Source organism: Lottia gigantea, assembly GCF_000327385.1.
Source record: "Lottia gigantea unplaced genomic scaffold LOTGIsca_8, whole genome shotgun sequence".
Lineage (NCBI taxonomy): Eukaryota > Metazoa > Mollusca > Gastropoda > Lottiidae > Lottia > Lottia gigantea.
This window is the reverse complement of record NW_008710662.1, coordinates 1,022,148-1,044,361: the sequence shown is the minus strand read 5'-3', so window position 1 is coordinate 1,044,361 and position 22,214 is coordinate 1,022,148. Positions and strand designations below refer to the sequence as shown.

The window sequence follows — 22,214 nt, the reverse complement described above, 5'->3', positions numbered from 1 at the left end:
AATATACGATGTATATCGAGATAATAATGTTGATAGGCGAATTATCGCCGATAATCCTAATCCATCAAACAGATTAACGCGCACGGTGTCTTATCGTCATATTTGATACGATTAATCTATTATTTAGCAATATACTTCGTCATTGATTTATATCATGTTTCAACGTAATCAATATTTGAATCAAAAACAATTTCTGTGGAAAGGAAGATATATTTAAAAAAAAGAATTTTAAAAGAAAGGAATTAATCCAAATCTCGGTTGAAGGAAATGATAGGACTATATCTTTAATTTTCAAGCCAGAATAACGTTCAATATTAGCATTACTTAAGTACTTTTATCATTTTACGTTCAAAAGAATATCTTGCAATTTTGATTCTTATTACGCAATTCGCGACGTCATTAAAGCCGTAATCATTTGCAGCTGGTGTGTTTTTTTTTTTCTTTTGGCATCTCATATTACTTGTGACTTAGACAACAATAGGCCTACTTCTAGAGAAATATGTCTTGTATACTGTATATTACCCAATATTATACTTTGCGAGGATGAAACCTACGTTGATTTTGATTAGGATAATGTACAAGATCGAGTTATGCAGTTGCTGCGCCACTAATGTACAGCTGCAAGTGGGGTGGGGAGAGTGCATTTGTACACATGAAAAACGATTCTTAACAAATGGTTTAAACTTTTTCGCCCGAAAATATGCGTTAAAAGAGTTTCTCTTATAAAACCTTATACCAAATTTTTAAAAAAAGCTGGCGGAGGACCCTCTCTACGCCTATGCGATTTCACAAAGCTGCCGTAAAAATTAGATACCTTACTAATAGAAATAATTTCTGATCTTTCATCTCATTCCTATAGATTAGAGACACCTGTTGAGATGTATTTGTTTTATTAAGTCATAATTAAAAATGGAATTTTCAACACCTGCATGTTATCCTGTTGTCGGGATCATTCAAGTATATTGTCTACAAGTGGTTTAGTGATGACTGATCTTTTTAAGCTGTTGTTTACTACTATGAGCGACAATATGGTTCAAATTATCAGGGTTACTATTTTAGTATATAGTCAGCAGGGATGTTATATAGGCAGGGCTATATGGGCCTATATTCTTTTATCTTTTAAATTGATTGGATAGTCGGTAATCAAAGAAAGAACTGTTTCCTCATGGGAGTTTTTAATACAGTGAAACCCATAGATATCTTCAATTGGAGTCCATTCTTACTTTCCATCAAAAATAGGCACCGCGGTAGCACATGTAAACAGCTCTATTTTCAAGGTGCTAAAATGAAAATAACTTTAGTGTCGATTAAAAAAAATCCACAAACACATAGTCAAGGCGGGGGTAATATGTTTCTAAAGAGGAGCAGTCTGGCTTTTTAAGTAGGTTGGGGAAAGTTTGTTGCTCAAATTAACCAAAACTATAAATCAAAATATGGAGAACTATAGGCCTCTGTCTTTTAGCAAATTCTGCTTTTTTGTAGCCTTCAACTTTGCATGCAGGCATAAGCATTGCTGCAAGTTTTAAAATTTTTAAGCTCAGTTTTAGACCTCTTCCGAACACATGGCACTAGTTATGGTAAAATTCAAAACAATGGACCACAGACATAATATCATAAACCGTGCAATAGAGCGACTGTAAAATCCGAGAACAAATTTTACGCGAATTAAGGGGAGAGTACTCCATATAGAAAAACAAGCATGGCTTCCGAGGAAGAAAACATTGAGATGGAAAGCAATGAAATGGATGATGTTAGGGACACAAAGCAGAGAATAAAAGAACCAGGTGTTATATATTTAAGTAGAATACCTACTGGAATGACTGTTAGATCTTTTAAAGAAATATTGGGAAGATATGGTAGAATAACACATTGTTATTTACAACCAGATGGTAAACAAAATTTATCACTGATTTACTCTTTGACTACACTGCTTTCTGAATTGAATTTTGGCAATCATTTTTATATGAACTGAAATATCAATTATAAACTACTACTGAGAGTTTTTGATTGTCTTTGGGTTGATGAAAATGTCAACCACTGGAAAAAATATTATTTGTAAACATGATTTTACAGAGGGGAATTTTTAGTTAAAAAAGGTCATTTTCACTTGAATTTTCTGAGACATGTGTCTATTTAAATGTCAAATCACTGAACCTCATATTTCTTTGTACCGTACCAGTAATTAAGAATAGTGACATGGTGAGCAATATTATTGCAATAAAAGTAGCCATATTTTTATTTCCAATGAAATATTGAAGAATCAAATAATATATCATATCCACATTATTAGGCTACACCATTGAAGTATCATTTTCTTGTTGTTTTTTTTTTTTTCAGAAAAAACTGTGACCAAGAAAGGCAGGAAATATTCTGAAGGATGGATTGAATATGCAGATAAGAAGTTAGCTAAAAGAGTTGCTTTATCCCTAAACTGTCAAAGAGTAGGATATAAAAAGAGTAGTAAATGGTATGATGAACTGTGGAACATGAAATATCTCTCTAAATTTAAATGGTTTCATTTGAATGAACGTCTTGAGTATGAACACGCTTTACGTGAACAGAAAATGAGAAAAGAAGTGACACTAGCGAAAAAAGAAGCGAGTTTTCATACACAAAATATTGGAAAGAGTAAGAAAATGAGAAAAATGGAGAAAAGAAAAAAGGAAAAACCAGAGGAAATGAAAAGTGAAGACAACAAACCTGAAAGATTGTTCTCATATAAACTTAAAGAAACTGATGATGTTATTTTAGCCAGAAAAACGGCTGAGAAAAGTGATAAAAATAGTGTTAGTGCCTCAGCTATCCATACAGCTTATAAAAATGACAAATATGTGAACCCTAAGTCAGTCAAATCTAAACCATCATTCTTAAAAAACTTATTTTCTGGAGGGTTATGACCAAAATACAGATTGCTACATAATTTTTATAGACTTTGTTATATGCAATTGTAAAACAAAATATTGACTGTTATAAATCATTCAAGATCTTTGTTTGGTGAATGTGACTTAAATAGTTAGTGTAGCATAATTATTAATTTTTGGTAGATATTTGTATGGCCTGCTCTAAAGCATCATCTATTAAATCAAATCCCGTATCCCCTAATCCAGGGTTCACTGTTTCTAAATAGCTATGTTTGACCAAAAAAAAAAAGAACTTTTTCTTAAAAGACATTGCTATATTGATATCACTTACAAAATTGTTATATATGTGTTCATTTGCAAAAAAAATGTAAAAATGTATAAAAGCATGTGTTGATTTGTTGGCTAAAAAATAATTAGATCAGTCCCTAATAGACTTATAAAGTAGCGGCCCACGAGCGTACTTTTTCGCCGATTGCGGCGAATTTCAAAATCGCTCAAAATATTCGCACGCGTGCCCGATTGAATTGCCGACATAAAAAAAATATATTTTCGGCCGTTGATTCAATTCGATCGTCGGCGTATTTTATTTTTATGTTGATATCGTGTGATGTACATAATGTCTCAAAAAATTTCTACGGGTGGCAAATTTTCGCTCCGTGTGCAAATTCTTAATCGTCCGTATTAAAAATCTGGCGATTGTTATCGAGTGGAAACAAACGCTCATCTGCACCTAGCGTTAAATTATGCGATTAATCAGCATCAAACTGATCTTGGCAGCAGACGTGACATTATAGAAAGATTTTATAGATGTGTTTCCTTTTTTTTTTTTAGTGTCAAATTAAGCGAACTATTTGATTAATTGGTGTTTCTGATGAATTATCATGTATTCATAATCACATCAAACTTTGCTTATTGCATATAATTGAGAGTTTTAACCAATCATGCCCATGTATATACAGTCTAAATAAACAGAAAAAAAGACTTTTTGACCTTTCTTGATCGGTCACTAATTGGAATTCGGCTTGTAATTCTCTTTTAATTATGAATTAATAATGGTCATTTGAGACAAACTGGGATTTTTGCAAGTCATTAGAACAATTCTACTTTCTATTCATATACGTTTTAGCATTTTCATTTTAATAAATCAAAATAAAGAAACCCATCTTTAAAATAAATTTATCCTCAAAAGTTATCTATGTAGTAGGTATTTACTTATGTACCTTATCCTAAAGTTGTAGCCTACGTAATTAGTATACACAATATTGCGATGTACAAAACAACATAGACACATGCATCGTGTATCGCATTACAATGTTTTCTCTTGGTGTCTACTGATGGACTTTGTCGCTGGTATTGAGTTTGATGACATTTTCAAGGTATAGCCGCAATAGAAACGATTTTATATTTTACATATAGGGGCCTATTGTGTTGCCTGCATTTTAACCAGCATAACCTACACGCTACAGACTTGAGTTTGAGAAAAAAAACTGTACAAGACTTTGATTACTATATTATAGGCTACATATTACTGCTCTCAGACAGACCGACTACACGTGCAAATAGCTTGTGAAAATTTTCTCCATACTAAATAAATAAATCTATGTTTATTCCATATCGACATTTTAGGCGGCACTAGTGCGAATTATCTGCTCCTATTTTACAATCAAAACATCCGGTTGGAAATGTTCAACAACGTTGACGATTTCTTTTGTCCATATTTTACTTAGCAATTACTATTTTTCTTGATGATAAAATAAATAATGAATATCGACGAAGACAGCAGAGATGCTACAGAAAGCTGTCAGCCTTTGAAAATCGAGGCGAATGAAGCTGTCAAAGAAGTGGCATTTGCTGTGAAATCGGTTGAAATTTCATCAAAAATTCCACCAAAAGAAGATGAAGTTTTTCTGAATCTCTGTACCTTAGAAGGAGAAACATATTGTGTGGAACTTTCCTTACAAGGATTTCGTATTGTTGGTTCAGAATATGACACAATTGATCAGAACATAAACTGTAGACACTTTGAAACAATCTATTCATTACTTGACAGTGTTAGTCCCAATTATAGACAAACATTTGGAGATGCCTTGATGAAGAAGTTGTCTATGTTAGAGGGTGATGGTGGAGATGAACCCATGTCCCAAGATTGATAGTTGCTTAGTACTGTCACTAGATGCCTTAATAAATATTGTGATATGCTTGATATAAAGCGAAGTTACTGATTATAATATGTTGTGTTTGGTTGTGATTAATGTCAATGAATGATACCATATGGATTTTAAAGTTAAAAAAATTTCATGTAGGCCTACAAAATGAATAAACCATTATCATTTTAGGAAATGCTCTCTTGCTTTTGTTGGTAAACCAGTCAACTTTGCATTGACATAAGCTTACAGGCTAAATATTCAAGTCCAATATATTGTATTTGATTCCTCATAGATATAATAAGAAAACTACAATTTACCAACAGAAGTAAATATCTGAACAGTTACTTAGTTTTTACTAATTATGATGATTCTACATGACATAATTTTTGTTTTTATCTATATATAACTTGTCTTATTTTTTCAATATAAGCTTATAGCAATTTCTTAACCTTCTGAAATCCTTTAGGAACTATCTTTTGATTATTAGTTGTATTGTACAAAACCTATCTAAGAAACTGAAATACAAGTTCTGTTCAAACTTGTAACCAAATACATGCTTAAGGCTGCAATATTTAAAAGTAGATTTTCTGAATAGGTAAAAAAATGTGTTATTAATGCTTATTTTATCGTAAATGTTATTCATGTTTTCTTTGATTTTAAAAAATGCTTGTATTTATGTATCTATTTAAAATGGATTTATGTCCGTTATTTTTTCAAGTATTATGAAAATTAATCTATACTGGTACCATGCATTATATGTATGTTATCAAATCTGATAAAAAAAAAAGTAATGTTACCATTAGCAGCTCAGCAGATATTCACAAAATAGTATCTTATCAGGATGGTAAAAAAAAGTAAACTATTAGCACTAACTATTAAAGAAATACTACCTCTTAGAATGGACATAAAAGTCTCAAACTTGATCAACATGTGTATATCTGTATCAGTTGGACTCACCAGGTGTCATGACTAAAGAATAGTTTAGTTTAAACATATTTTATTGAAATATTTTACAATCGGAGTTATAAAACTTAGAATAGAATCTCTATTTAAGATGATATATCTATTAAACTAAGTAACTATTGAAAAACGCTTCTAAGTATACTTCAAAATTAAGTTATGAATTATTACTTAGTTTTATGGATTTATTGGATTATAGACCAATTCTTCTGTCATATAATTATGATAAATCCACTGATGAACAAAGACTCATTTTGGCCAAGTTTGAAAATTTCAATTTCAGGTCATCCTATGAGGTAGTATACCTTTAATATTGATTTGCCAGTAAGAATTCTTGTATAATAAGCCAGTGTGATAATAAACACAGGAATGTATTGTCCAGTCCCAATGTCACTGTCTCAGAAGAATATCTAATGAAATGATAATAATCCTGCTTTCATAGATTGAAACTCTCCAAATATTTTTAGTCAAGGTTATTTTCCTAATATTGTTTTAGTCAGTATTTTATTATATTTGTAAGATTATTAGTATTCCAGATGTTATGCATGTTTTTATATACTATTGAATTGTTTTAGTATTTTATTATATTTTTTATGTTGTACTTATAATTTGATCATAAACAATATTTTGTATGAGCTTAATTATTTGACTCTTATTTTATAACTCCACTATTGGTAGTAGTAACAGCCTCTTGGAATTGGAGGTTCAAATAGGGGACAGACTGACTGAAAAGGGTGACAAGTGTAGGGTTTGAGATTCCAAGTATGTAATTGCAGATGTCAGATATCACAGAGTACAATGTACTATGGAAGCACAGACGGAATGAAAGACATTTCTCCCAGAAAGTTTTTTAAAAATAGAGATGATCTGGTAATTTCTGACAAATAATTAGGGGTATAAAATCATTTTTTGAAATTTCTTAAAATAAACAGATGGGTTCCTTTATTTTCATTTATGAAATGAAATGCTATTACTTGCATGAATAGAAAGTAGAGGTTTTCTAATGACTTAGAAAAAAAAACAGTTTGTCTCTCATGACCATAATTAATACATAATTAGATAAATTAGAAGAGAATTACCAGCAGAATTCCAATTAGTGAAAAGTCTTTTTTTGTTTATCTGTACATACATGGACATTTATTATGGTCAAAACCCTTAATGCAATAAGAACATAATTATTGGTATGATTCACAATTCATTAGAAACACCAATTAATCAAATGGTTTGCTCAACACTAAAAGATAAAGAAACCCATCTTTGATATTTTTTTGCGAATAGAAAGTTCCACTTTCACAATTTTTTTTAATGAACTGTCACTTAGTTATTGCTCTTGATCAATAGGATTTTGTTGAAAAATTTGATGTTTATATACATACATATATATATCACAGTAAAATCTTGGATGGGTTCTTCTGTATATGAATGGTAACAATGGACAACTTTATGAACACATTTACCATAGATCAAGCAGAGTTTTATCTCAATTAAAAATGGAATATTTATAGAACTACAACCTGATACACTTTCAACATATAGAAGGATAATATTGGGGGCAATATCTGAGTCGCCACATACAAATCTTTGAAAAAGACATAGATCGATTTAGAAAGTATTGAATAAGTCAGAATAAGTCAATCTCATACATTCTATGTGGAAGATAGATGACGTCCCCAATGATCACTTGTCTAAAAACTGAGGCCTGGGAGACTACAGCTATTATTGTATTTTATCAACTTAACACATTGGTTTGTTTCACGGGAGAATTGAAGTGTTTTAAGCATCATTGGAAATAACACTTTAAATACTGGTAACAAATATCTTTGATCCCTTAAAACTACCCGACCTGTCTTCTGCTATTTTGCAAAACTGGTAATGAGACTGAACTAACCTCGGACGCCCATTGTAACAATCTGAACATCTGTGACGTCTTTGTGAACCGATGCAGTCTTAAATGAAAATTGTTATATATAGTTTATAACCATACGCCTTTCGGCTTTCGGCATATAAGTAGTTTTACATTACACAAAATACATAATATATATTTCCAAAACTCTGTAAGTCAATGTTAATGTAATGTAAGATTTAAAGATTTCGGTCTTTAGTATATAATATCGCCTTAGATAAGACCCAGCATAAGTAATTGTGAACCATTTTATTTTGTGTGTTAATCTGTTTTACTTACTTTTGAACTTTTGTATTTTTTTGTGAAGATAGAGGCCCGTGGGCACTCCATCTATCCCCATGTTAGTTGAGCCACTGGTTGTTGGACATGGGTTGGACACGATGGGCTACTGCTATTTTATATTAGCATTGTCTACGAGTTACAAAAAAGTCGGCGATTTCTACATTCCTTTATTAAATCTTCACAAGAGTGTCAGCTACTTTTAATAATCTCGTTATTCATTACCAATATCAACTGGGAAATGGTCTCAATAACTAATAGAGTTATTTATACATAAAGTTATAATTTAAATCATGATATGAATATTTTTAAATGTATGAAAGTAAAATCTGGTATTTTATTCCTCGAGGATTGTCATGAACCATTAGCAAATAATAAATAATTAAATTATAAGCTGAACACCTTTCTTTTTACTTATATGTTCATTGTTGCTGATCTGTCCGACATTTTGGTTTCAGCACTTTTTCATCACTTTGATCACGAGCGTGCGCTTGTGGGCATTGAAATTAATAATAACAAGGTTAGATAAATGTAAATTCAATAAATCGTACATCTAGAGATAAGATTAGAAAGGACATGGCTTTTAAGCTTTTAACTGAGTAATAGTTTTCTCCATCTGCCCTCTTCTTATCCACGACAATTTTACTGATTGATCTAACTTTTTCAGAACCTAGAATCACTCAATCATTTTTTTCGCCTGCCTATTTTGGGTCGAGATTTGTATTTAGGTTTCTGTATACAGAGAAGATCAAGGAGGAATGAAGTGGTAAGTGTAAGGTAAGAAAGAGGAATGTAGAGTGGGAGAACATTAGCCAGAGGGAAAGATAGACGGAGGGTGGTGGGACAGAGAAAGAAAGTATTGGAGTAAAGAAACTGGGTGAGGAAGAAAGAATGGAATTGGCATTAGATGAGAGAAGTTTCTATCAAGAATAGGAAAAAGCTGAGGCAGGAGAAGAAGAGAGACAGGGGTGAGGTATGAAATTGTGAGGTCGGGAGAAGAAAAGAGCGAAGACATTATGGGAAATTCAGGCCGTGCTGCTATGTAGCAGAATGATAGGAGGGTGAATCAGAAACAGTAAGGGTTATGATGAGTTACTAGTAACGCCTTCCATGTATACAGCACTAAACTGGATTAAAAATAAATTTTCATAATTATCCTCAGTGGTCAAGTAAAATTGCAAAGAATTACTTCTTTTCTTAGAAAAACGTATATAAAACGATCCTATTTAAATTAAACATTTTGATTCGCATTCCACAAATATTCGTTAGCAATTCATACTGTTAAGGTTGAAGATTCCAGATCGATCTCAACAATGACATTTAAAATAATATAATAATGATAAAATAATCATATTGTTAGATAAAATATAATAGATCTAGCTATTTGTAGACTAAACGCTACATAGTTCTGTCTAATACTACTTGATTCCGCCAAATTCTTATGAAAAATATACAATTTGATTCGGAAATCGTTTTAATAATATTTTTAATATCGGCTAATAATAGATTAAATGATCGCAAATACGATACCGCTTATTTTCATTTCATAAAGATTTTTTAAATAAGCGGAAGAATAAGTATGACCATAGTCTACTTTACAGGAAAGCTTATTAGCTTGACTTTCGTGATATAACTTTTTAAAGAGACCTTATTTTAATTTGTGAAGTAAGTCCTCTTCAAACTTTAGAATGGCACAATGACAGAGTCATTAATTACAGAATGATTTTAGAATGGAACATTTACATCCACAACTTCATAATGGAATATGTACAGAGTGCACCTCCACGATTTCATAATGAAACATTTACAGAGTGTACCTCCACCATTTCATAATGGAACATTTACAGGGTGCACCTCCACCATTTCATAATGAAACATTTACAGAGTGTACCTCCACCATTTCATAATGAAACATTTACAGAGTGTACCTCCACCATTTCATAATGGAACATTTACAGAGTGCACCTCCACGATTTCATAATGAAACATTTACAGAGTGTACCTCCACCATTTCATAATGGAACATTTACAGAGTGCACCTCCAACAATTCAGCATGGAACATTTACAGAGCCCACCCCACCATTTCAGAATGGAACATGTACAGCTTCTGATATAAATTATTTCAACATTTAAAGTTGTGAATACTTAATGGTTGTAAACCAATATAGTATCTGGTTGAAGGCAATGTTCGTTCGATAGTGTATATTAATTGCTTTCACACATATCTAGTCGCTAAATTTCCACCCATCCATATTAATATACATGATATTTTCATTTTGAATTGCGTCGCATTAATCATTCATTTTATTTAGATCTGTCTGTAGTGGATGTTGGGGTCGGTTATGGGTAAATTGAGTCTTGTTCTCCTGGGAATATCCAGATTAGGTTCCAATTTAATACAGAATATAATTAGTGTATATAAAATACTCTTTAGAGATGTTCAGCTGTATACCCAAATTAAACGCTTAAACAATCATTATGATGTATGTACTAATTGCATTATTATAAGGAATCTGACTTCAAAATAGCACAATAAATGTTAACACTAAAGAATTAAAGGGATATGACTTGAGTGTTGAATATCATGTAAATACAAGGGCTGTAAGAAAATTGCATTATTCCTTTAAAAATACCTCGAACTAGGTATTGAAGTCACCATTCTTATACATGTCTTTTCTATATATCACAGAATATATTAATATGACGACTCGTCATTTTAACATGAACAATTCTGGACACACATGGATTTGAAGGCTCAAATTTCGACGGTGAGCTGTGAACACAATTTCTGATTGGCTAAGCTAAAAAATTCCTGTTTCTGAGACAAGTTTCGGTCTCCCTTTAAGAAATTTTGGCAAATAACAATTTAGAGTTTTGAGTAGTTTGGTATTATTTTATGACTCCCAAATGTAAGCCATCACGAGTGTAAGGGCCATCGAGAATCTGTTCATTCCTTAGATTTAAAGGGAAGTGGAAACTAAAAAAAATAGTCTTTAATTGACACTACACTAACACGTTTATAACAGGAAAACAGAAGAAAAAAACAACTTGGCTTCACGCGCCGACATCAATCTTTAAAATTTTGAAAATAAATAAAGACTGATTTTAAACATAAAATTTATTTAATATAGACCTAAACGGAGACAGTTAAAGGGAATTCAATGAGATTAAAAGGAAACACATAAAAATATTGGTCTTGGTATATGAATGGCTCAGTTCCATCCTCTGTCCAAGTTGGTAGATTTAGGTAGTTGGCAAACACAAGTTTCCATAAAATAACAGAAGCCTTTCACAAGGTTGGTACATTCTAATCCATCACAACATTGAGCATCTGTTTTACATCTATCCATATAATTCAAACACTGAAAAATAGAAAGAATTAGTTCACCATCTTTTATAATCAGATGATGCAATGAAGGTCATTATGCCAGGATAGCGTCTCGTCTTCCAGTAATATCTCAGTGCACAGCTAATTGCACATGTGAGAATTATTTGTTTACATTGCATTTTCACTCATACAGGCCTAATGATAGTAGGGAGCGATCATCCAAAATCGCATATGCCCACAGATCTGGAACGCCCATGCACCCTGAAGATGAGATTACCGCCAAATAAATTAGCCATCAAGGTATCCAAAAATTCGAACATAAACGAAGCCTTTCCCAAATCAAGGAGCCAACGTGCTCGAATTAAAAATTAAGTCATGGGTAAAAAAAAACATCTTGATTATCCTAACATCGCCATCATAGGAACTCATCCAAGATATCGACATTGAAAACTTTAATCATCTACTAGCCTGATATCTCTGTTCCTCAGATTTGATATGCGGATGGTATGGTCACCGTGACGATATCCATCTGCATTATCGCGTTCAAGGAACGGATAGGACCATATTTGTCGGGTTATGTCTACAACAAGTACTTAACTATAAGTCACGAAGGTCAATTTCATCGAAATATTCCATAAAAATTTACTCATATCGCTGGTTTCTGATGCGCTTCTGATTGTGAATATATATTGAACAGATAGTTTCGTTTGCATAAGACAATAAAATTGTGTTCTATTTTACTAGATCAACATATATGAACAAACATTATATATGATCTAATTATCAATTAGTTTGTCTCGTGAAACATTCTAATAATTTCAAATTGCTCTACTGGGCATCGTTAAGAAAAGTTATATCATGTATATTTTACACGAGCTGCAAAATACATTAACACCTACACATATTAATACTGACAAAACACTAAATATAACACATAATATAAAGTTTTTACCACTTTTTACCACTCTCCCCCGCCATATTACTCGAGTTGTATTTTTTCCAGTTCTGAACAATTTTTAAACTGATAATGCATTTACCCTAGGAGAGATTTGTCTCACCTCAACGTCCGACTAGGTAACATAAAATCTCGAATCTCTTAATGGTCGTATTATATCACACTGATACACGCTGGCCTGGTGCTTCATTACTACTAAAGAGTAATCGACAGAAATCTAAGCTATCAATCGTTACTGTATCGTTATTGTATCGTTATTCATTTCATCTGCACTATCACACGAGGGCCGTATTAATCGAGATAGCATAGAAAGCAATGAACATTACTAATACACACAGGAATATAAATTTGACTGGAAAACGTTGTCTAAGATAAGATTTAGGGATTATCACATATTTCCCCTCTTCTAACAGATAACAATGTCATTCGCAATGTCCCTAGAGTGAGATTAAATTATGATGTGCTGTTACTTAAACGTTTGATTCCGCCCGTGTCATTTAATAACATTAAAGACCGGCTTGTCTACCGTATAATTTTCTAAATGAAATGGAGAGAACACAATGGCTGTGAGATGTAATTTACAATAGTCTTGTTCCAGCGTTAGGTAATACAGCATTAATCGCTTAAATCTAATTTATAACTAAATTTCGCCTCAATTTTTCCGAATATTAATTTGGCATACTTTGTATCATTCCATAATTTCTTTGATCGACATTTTTATGTCATTGAACGCAGTTCACACAACGTCTTTTCTTTTCGAAAACAACCACATTATTTCTCGGGGCTTTAATGGTGACAAAATGATAGAATGAATAATAGAGAGCAAATTCAAAAGTTATGACACGTATATTTTTTAAATAGTTTGACTTCCACATTGAAAAACTCTGAACCAGATCGTTTAGTGTTACGCAAAGAAAATCAGAAAATGTTTTGCTGCTTTTATTTTTAGTCCAGGACATCACGAAATCCAACTAAAAATAGTCAAGGAAAAGTGCTACTGTAGTTTATGACACGTGCATCAACTTTTGAGTCTTGACTAATGCAGAAACACATGAAAGTGTTCGTTTAATAATTCAAGAGTTCTTTTTGTTTAAAAATGTCAAATTTTACATATTATATAGTTGCTTATTCACAAAGACTTTGGTAATACATAGAAGATCGTACCATTTTCGTTAATGATAAAAATGTGAACGCTTTGAATGATTTACATCGATATTTCATCAATTAGTTCCACCTCCTAGTAAAATATGATGACATGCATAGAGAAACATGATAAGGAACATGATACGATACATGATACGATACATGATAAGATATGACAGCAATATTGAATGTAAATGTTATAAAATTAAATTAATGCACGGTGCGTTTTTCAGAAATATCGTTCAGTCGTTATGGATTGAAAATATACATCTTCACAATGTCAAGCTATTACGAACTCCGTTTTTATTAGCTTTTAGGTTTAATTTAGCCACTTTAGTTAGGATCTAACGACGGGCCTCTTGAATATTCATCTGTTTGATAACACAACCAGCCAATCAAATTTCTTCCCTCTCCAAAGCTGGAATTTTGTGGCACGAACAAAGGGTGCATTAAGTGTCTAATCCTTCTTGGAATGCACCTTTTGTTCGGTTAAAAAATCGCAGCTTTGGAGATTGGCCCCCTAATTTTACCCCCAGTTTCGGAAGGTTGTCATCGCCACTGGAAAGAGGCTGCCACTTCTCTTGGTTCTGATAAAACCCGGTATCTAAAGTCAATGAAATTCCAGATAAATTGAATAGACCTAACTTCTAGACAAATTCGATGTCCATTATCTTAAATCACTCAAGATAAGTCGCATTTCTTCTTGTGACCCAATTTTGATTTGAGTAACTAACAAACTAATATCAATTATGTCAACAAATTAGCCTAAACTGTTCTACTGCACCTTATTATTGTCTTTTATGATGTGGGTGAATACAAAATGTCTCAGAATAGCTTTGCTATTATCAAAATGTACCTTTAAGCTAGTGTATGGTAATAAGATAATTTCTTTATTAATTTCACACGAAGACTTTAATAAATAGTATATTAATAGGATGAGTTAAGAAACCCTGGTAACTTGTCTGATTGTTAAATTATTACCATTTCACTATTTCATAAAAATCTTCTCATATTGTGACTTCTCTGTTTCTCATAAATTGTCTGGGAACTTGAAGGTGATTAAAACGCCTACAATTTCCACTGCAATCAACATAGACGGTACCCGTTTCAAGGCATAATAATTGCAAGGCGTAACAACAACAAAAATTCCAAGATGCTCAAATCACGAATACATCTTTCACGCAAAATTTCTAAAAAAAAATATAATCGTAAGTTCGGATCCTAAACCGACATCTTATGTAAAGCTGTACAAAAACATGACGCTACTGCACTTCAAGACTTGATGGTGTACAGGAGTACAGGGCAGAGTTATCTTGGATACATCCAACAGAACATAACCAAAGTATTCCAGCATTCATACCAACCATTCTTGATTGATTAAAAGGAATTTACCCAGAAATTTTATAATTGGGTCATAACCATCCAACAAAATCAACATAAATTGCACTTTTCCTTTGATGTTTTTTTTTTTAAATAAATAGCTTAAAATGTGTATTCTAGGAAAACCATGCTCTATTATCAGCAATTTGATGTTGTACCATACTTGGATAACTTAACATGAAAGCCAAATAGAATCTTAGAGGAAAATAGGTGGAACTTAGTTATGCTACAACCAGTTCATTTTGATGTTATTACATGGTTGAAGCTCCATCCCCTTTTTAAATAAAATCATGACTTGCACGAGCTTCTGTTTTATTGGATAAAACAGTAACGTGATCAATGCCAATGTCAATCATTTTATTTATGTCATATATTATACTACGTGTCTAACTAATTAACATATTGAAACAAACATGTCCTCATGGATCTATAGTTTAACTCATAAGAACCGTGGTATATATGTTACTTAAACTTTAAACTGCTCTTTGACAGTTCTTCCAGTAGTTGTTGTTAACAAAATTCTCAAGATTCAAATAGGCCTACAATTTCGGCACACACTTTGTGCACAAGAAATGATCATTCCTTCAAGTTTAGTGATTTGCACTTTAAATGCTATACATTTTTGCATTTCTTGATTTTTTTTCAAGGAAATGCTCCTTTAAGCTAAGAATTCTGTGCACCTACATCACATTTTCATTATGAGATCAAAGGCAGTTCTAATTATTGTCATCAGCTATACAATAAAGTAGAGTAATCTCACTTCTTGATTCTATAAAATTGTCTGAAATGATGTAAATGTCCAATTGTCTCTTAATGAAGAATGCGTTAAGATATAATGATAGTCTAATTTCCGTGTAGGATGTCCCTGACGAGTGCTAAGCAATGCTCACGGCAACATAATATAATACCTTTACGGGAGATGATGCTACAAACGGATGAGGCTATATTACAAGGTTAATAGGCTCCTTGGAAATCATTTACCATAATCTGTTATTTAGATGAATGAAATTTCTTGCTCTGCCGAGTCTCTTGTCATGAAGTGCATTGTATTGAGAAAAACAATAGGCAGCATTCTACTTTTAATGTCGTGCTTGAAGCATTGGTTCAACTAGATGAGTTAGGGCCCGTGGACCTGAGATGGTCAGGGGCTACTCCTCGGAAATTATTTTTAACATAATATGCTCGACTACATTCTGAGACACCTCTGTAAGTCAATGTAATGCCTGTTAATGGAAAATTTATAGATTTTCATTCTGTATTTAATGCTATTTCTGTGGGTTGGGCCCCTTTAAGGATGAACCCTTGTACTTGGTTCAACCAGTATAATTGGCAGGTGAGCCACTTGCTGCAAGGATATGTATGATACAAGTATAATTCTCAACAACCCAACTCAATCACCCAATTGATCCAGATCCAACTACCAACTAATACGACTATCAACAACAACCTAGTCTGCGATAACCTTACGCTTACGTGTACAAACCAACCAACAAATTCCTTGACTGGAATCGAACCCAAACCCTTGAAACTCGGGTGCCTTTCTAACACTGAGCTCAAGTTGTACTGAAATCAGAACGCAATACATAGAGTACCAATAAATCAAATGATAAAATTTTTTTCGCTTCAATTTTTAAAAAGTTAGGCTTCAAATTTCATGAAACAATTAACTTTGCGTCGATCTTTTTTGAAATTACGAGTCCTTCCCTCGCCTGATCCAATTTAGTCCATCGGTTGGAATCAGTTCCACACAGCGGTCAAATTTATTCTCTTATGACCCCAGACACATACACATATATCAAAATGTAGGCCAGTGTCATATGATATGGACATTTATAATAAAAAAATATTTTCATTGGTAAAATAGTGCTCAATTCAAAATGTAAAGTGATATTGAAATATGGTCATATATTTTTATCATTACTGAAAGATAAATGGAAAATGTTTCTCATCCGAACAAATGTTATTTACATTTACATAAAGTGGAATTCAAAGTAATTATTTCGCGACATTTAGTTTTCGACCTTTCACTATGACTTAATTTAGGTTGAAGAGCGACTCAGATTACCACTGACACTAAGACATACAAATAATTTCTTCATTCCTCCAGAGAATTTTTTTCTGATATACATTAATCATTCTTATTCATTACAGAATACACCGGTGAGAAATCTCGGGGTAAGTCAAGTTAAGCTATATCGTCAGATTTATTTACTAATTCTCCACACACAACTTGTTTTACATACATAATCTGAAATTTTTTCATCCATGATAGTGCTCAGGTTTTGCGACAAAGGAAGAATATAAAGAAGCTACTATTTTTCACAAGAGTAACCACTATAAGGTTCACGAGGATCGATTTTAAGAATGAGAAATGTGACTTACTTAAGGTCAACCAGACCTTTATGCACCGATCAAGATTATAACCAGCGACCATACTGTGTTTCAGGAAATTCCAATACTCTGACCAGCTGTGCTATAGTCCGCCATATGGCAACTTTTCTTTTAAAGCTTCTCAGCATTTGACTTTATCTACAGGAGAATCTGACCAAATGTCACATTTAGTCGACCTGCGCAGAGAATATTGAAAAATTGCAGCTGATGCGCGTTTCCTATCTAGCGGAAACTGGTTCTGGTGTAACCATTCAGTTAACTCTAGTTTAAAGAGTTATTATTATTGTTAAGTTGATAACGACGAATCCAATTAAATGCTGTAAATTTTCCAGTCGACATGAACATTGCTTCAGAAGTAATGTGCAACATAGACGACATGCCATGTTGGTTTCTGACTTTAATGAATTTTATTGATTCCGTTGTCTGTCAGAATAAAATCCTCAAAAGCACTGATTTAAGAATTAAATAAATTATGGATCAAATTAAACCTTGGATTGTAAAGAATTTGATTCCAATTTCACCTGCGATCTTGTCTGGGTTTGTAGCCTTTGGCACTCTGGCTCTCTTAAAACAACTGTGGGTAAAAGGACGGGCAAAATATTTAAACAACGACAATATACGATTCTGTTTCTAATCAGGGACAACTGTGATTGAACACTGGTATAGAATGGTTACTCGAGGTCAAGAATAATTAATATTAGAAACGTATGAATAATTATACTTAATGGATTCCAGTCTATCAAAAGCGTTATCTGTCCAAAATATCCTAGAGTCATGAAATACTATATTACCAGATTTCGCAAAAGTCACCTTAGAACAGGTCAGATCCCAGAACAGTTGATGTTAAAAACGGATGGATAATGATACCTAGAAAAGATTCTAGTCGAACAAAGGTGGATAGCTATTTTTCTAAAATAAGATGACAGACTTCAAGAAATACTAAATTAGCAGATGAAATAAGAATTCATCCAGAACAAGTCATTCCGTAGGCGTTTTCTTGAATAAAAATATGTCTGATTGTGAAGACAAATAACTTTGTTAACAAAAGGCTGTTTTTGTCCTAATCACACTGTGTCTGGTTCTAATTTGTGCCGAAGACAATAGGGCTGCATGGCACCCGCGTACAATGTATAGTTTCAATGATACGTTCTCCTACTACATTGTTATATTATTTTAAGACATCGATCAAAATAAAAATCGGATGGTCCAAATATAGATATCTTCTAATATTGCCAATCACAAACATATTGAAAACAATGTGCCCACATAGAATAAAGTAACCCAATCTACGATGTCATCTATGAAAGGTCGGTAGAAACCTATCCGTTATCTTACCTAAATCTAGAAAGCTTATACTATTTGTTATAATTTATCAACATGAATTAGGAGCACAGGATAGATAGTTGGTGGGTTTGACGGACCTTCGAAATTTCTGATTCATTATGCAAGCCGTTACCACTGGCAAATTTATATCTGGACGAATGGTGCATTCAATTGTCAAGATCTCTTGGGAAAAAAATCAAACACGTACAAACAACCTCAAATATAATTTGATTTGAGAAAATCGTATATGCTAATCAGAAGAGGATTTGAATCGACTTGGGTACATACCTTGGTTTCTCGAGTTCTCGGATGGTTTATTTTACCATCTTCTACACCAAATCTTGTTTGTAACAGATGGGCACAGAAACAAGACTGTAGTATGCTGACGACTAGCATGGAACCAATAATAACCCTATAGTTAGACATCGTCAGTTGTTTTACTGAAATACAAACATTTATAATTCAAAAGAAAACACGAGTTTGGAGAAGAGGGGGGCAGCTCAGGTTGACCGCGCGACTAGCTGAACCTGGGAGAAACATGATTTTCAACAAATGTAAGCTAGAATACAATATACTCTCTCTGAAAATTGAAGTCGATTCGAGCGGTCAGTATCTGTGACCATCCACTTAAAGTTCAATATGCCATTCAAAGTTTCTCAACGCATTCATCGACTAAACTCAGCGATTGATCAGATTCATCGAGTTTCAAAGATACTACCAGACGCTGAAATTCAATTTCTCTCAAATTCATTCAGTCGAATAGGCGTTATGACCGGGTGTTCAACGGATACGGCAAGATGCTGTTAATCACCGAATCCGACTGTTCACGTAAATACCCAATTGACGACAATGCATGGTTGAACTTATCTAAGTCGGCTAGGTGGATATCGAATAGTGACGTGGATATCGAACAGTGACATAATAAACTGTGGACAAATTTCAAAAGAACTAAGGAAAAGGTTAAAATAATTCACAAGAAATTTGAGTTGATTTTTTATTTCCCTAAATCCCCAGGGACTTTTATCAAAACTATTAGACAATTTTCGTCTGAATATTTAAACAGAAAATCGCACAAAATCAATTCTTTTCTTACATAATCTGAATTTCTGACAAATAATTTGATTAAATATCAATTTGAACCAATTCACTTGTCAAAATGTTCATATTGCTAATGAGTAGATACATTTTTTCATTGCGTATTTTTTTCTGTCTAGGGAATTTCAAGAGACATAATTTCGTTATTTATGAAAAATGAAATGAATATAATGCTGTAAATCTCACCTGCGAGTTTAAATTAATCAGAAATCACTGCAGAATGGTTCCTGGAACTAAACAGAAGTGAGGAATTGTTCTGTAACAGCTTAAAGGAAATAATGAAAGAGTGAAGAATGAATTGGAATTAATATATAAGTTGGAATAGTCATTTGATTATGCTGCATTGTCTTTCAGCCAATAGAAACACTGCTGCTCAAATCGTGACGCTTACAGAATTTCAAATGTAATATACAATGTCTATCGATTAAAGCAAAGAACATAACATATGGCATACGTCTTTATTCCCACTTTGATTCATTATCTTAGAAATAAACCTTTCTATAAAATAAAATTAATGAGAATTACATCGCTATTTTAGCAACTAATTAATCTAAAGAAGACAGTCAAAACAACTTTCTCCCTTGGTAGCCTTATCACTTTTTTGAATTTTTCGAGGAAACAATTATTCGTCTACTGAATTTTGAGTCCAATAGTTGAGACAATTTTAACGAGCTACGAATTGTAGCTCAGGAGCGGCTTGAAATATAAAAAAAATAGTTTATTTCATTTATCCATGGTTGTTTGTTTGCATTTATTTTTTTGTTCTTTTATTTTTATATTGAATATAGAAATATTTCTATATCGCTGTACAATTGATGTATTGAGCACTATTTAACAGTGAGAATATTTTATAAGAGTTGGGGCATGTGTTTGTACTGTTATCTCCAGGCTATTAATCAGAGACTTATACAATAACAATATTAAAATCTCACTTATGCGGAAATTGACTTTCCTTCATTGCATCGATTTGGCCTGGTATTATTGAGATTAATTATTAACTAAAATTCCTCTTAGTCCATCAAAATTAATACATACTTATTAACTCTTCTCAATAAAATTACAGTATTAATTGTTCAGAGTCACTATTAGCTTTCTGGATTATACCCATGTTACAAAATGTGCCGAAGTGTCATCGGAATACGCAATCTTTGTATTCTGACCATTCGATGTGTGCTGTAGAGAACCCCTTTCGAGTTCATTTTACGACGATACTGTTAAATATTGTGGACATTCTCAAGTTTAATCCTGCCGTATTTTAACTTAATGATTCAACGTTCTAGCTCTCTTGCATTTAGGAATCTTAACAGCTTTGTTTGTCGGAGACATTAATGTAGTTTCTACATGCACTATTCCCACTTCCCTATTCAAATAGCTTTCCTACCTTTCCAAGTCCCCTGCTTGAAACACTAGTAAAATTACGGTAATCGAGGGCAAACATTCAAACGGTTACCAATGCGATGTCTAGAACAGTTGCCGAGTATCTGCTATGAATGTCATGTTGGTTCGGCTATACAATATCATTCTGTGAATCCCAAGTGTTGAATGATATCAATAAATTTAATTTTAAATCTACCATAAAGCTGATATTCATTGGAGTCATCGAGAATGATCAAAAGTTTACAACCGTCTTTTTCCTTAGATTTGTTTTCCTGAACGAGTTTGTGGTTGTCTTATCAGAAGATCTACAAGGAGCGTATGAAGAATCCTGTCAAAATACGATGTACTATTTCAAGTCAGACTGCTTTTAAGTGAGCACATAAAAAATCATTTCTTTGTCCAAAAAAGGTATATTTTTTGGACACAAATTGCTACACTACCTTCAAACGCTAGATTTGACTGGGCGATTACAGAGTGCTTAATAATATTGTCTTCTGCTCTTTGTTTAAAATAACCCTAACCCATTGAAAGTTGTAGGCCTGTGCTACTATAGAATCGAGCGCCATTATCTTTTGTGCATTTTGAATTGCTGTAACTGGCAGTATGAATGGAAATATATAAAAATATTTAATAATAAGTGTTTTCACAACCATTAAAAGAGATTTTTTGTCATAATTCATATAAAAACTTAACAAAAATACATATATAATAACAAAATATATCATATAAAATGGACGACATGAAAATATATTCATAACAAAATAAGTAGTCACTTTTTTTTTTCATTTAAAATCACGGAATGCTTTATAACAGTTATTGTTAAAATATCACAAATTAAGTTTGTTGTAAAGCCTGACCCAGAGCACCATCGTGTCCATTCATATGTATCTGAAGATCTTACACATTACCAATATCGTATTGATTAAATATAGTAAGGTAAAATGGTAAACTCTGCTTTACTGCGATTGGAATCAGACATGATGTAGGGAGCTGGGTTTTACGTCTTCGCCAGCCTAAAGAACTCAATATCAGCTATTCGGATCACTTTTCACAGTTAATGCCAAACAGTTC

General features: G+C 32.7%; 2 protein-coding genes across 2 annotated transcripts; both read left to right on the top strand.

The window, feature by feature from the left end:
- Window positions 1-1,774: 1,774 nt before the first annotated feature.
- LOTGIDRAFT_98069 (hypothetical protein) lies at window positions 1,775-2,666 on the top strand (the record flags this gene model as incomplete). The annotated part of the gene is made up of 2 exons (XM_009066859.1): window positions 1,775-1,889; window positions 2,338-2,666. Coding segments are annotated over 2 exons (444 nt in total), but the record flags the coding sequence as incomplete, so codon positions are not given.
- Window positions 2,667-4,545: 1,879 nt separating this feature from the next.
- On the top strand, window positions 4,546-5,344 carry LOTGIDRAFT_184022 (hypothetical protein). The gene has a single exon (XM_009066858.1). The coding sequence runs from the start codon at window positions 4,622-4,624 to the stop codon at window positions 5,009-5,011; it is 390 nt and encodes a 129-aa protein (XP_009065106.1). The 5' UTR covers window positions 4,546-4,621; the 3' UTR covers window positions 5,012-5,344.
- Window positions 5,345-22,214: the final 16,870 nt, after the last annotated feature.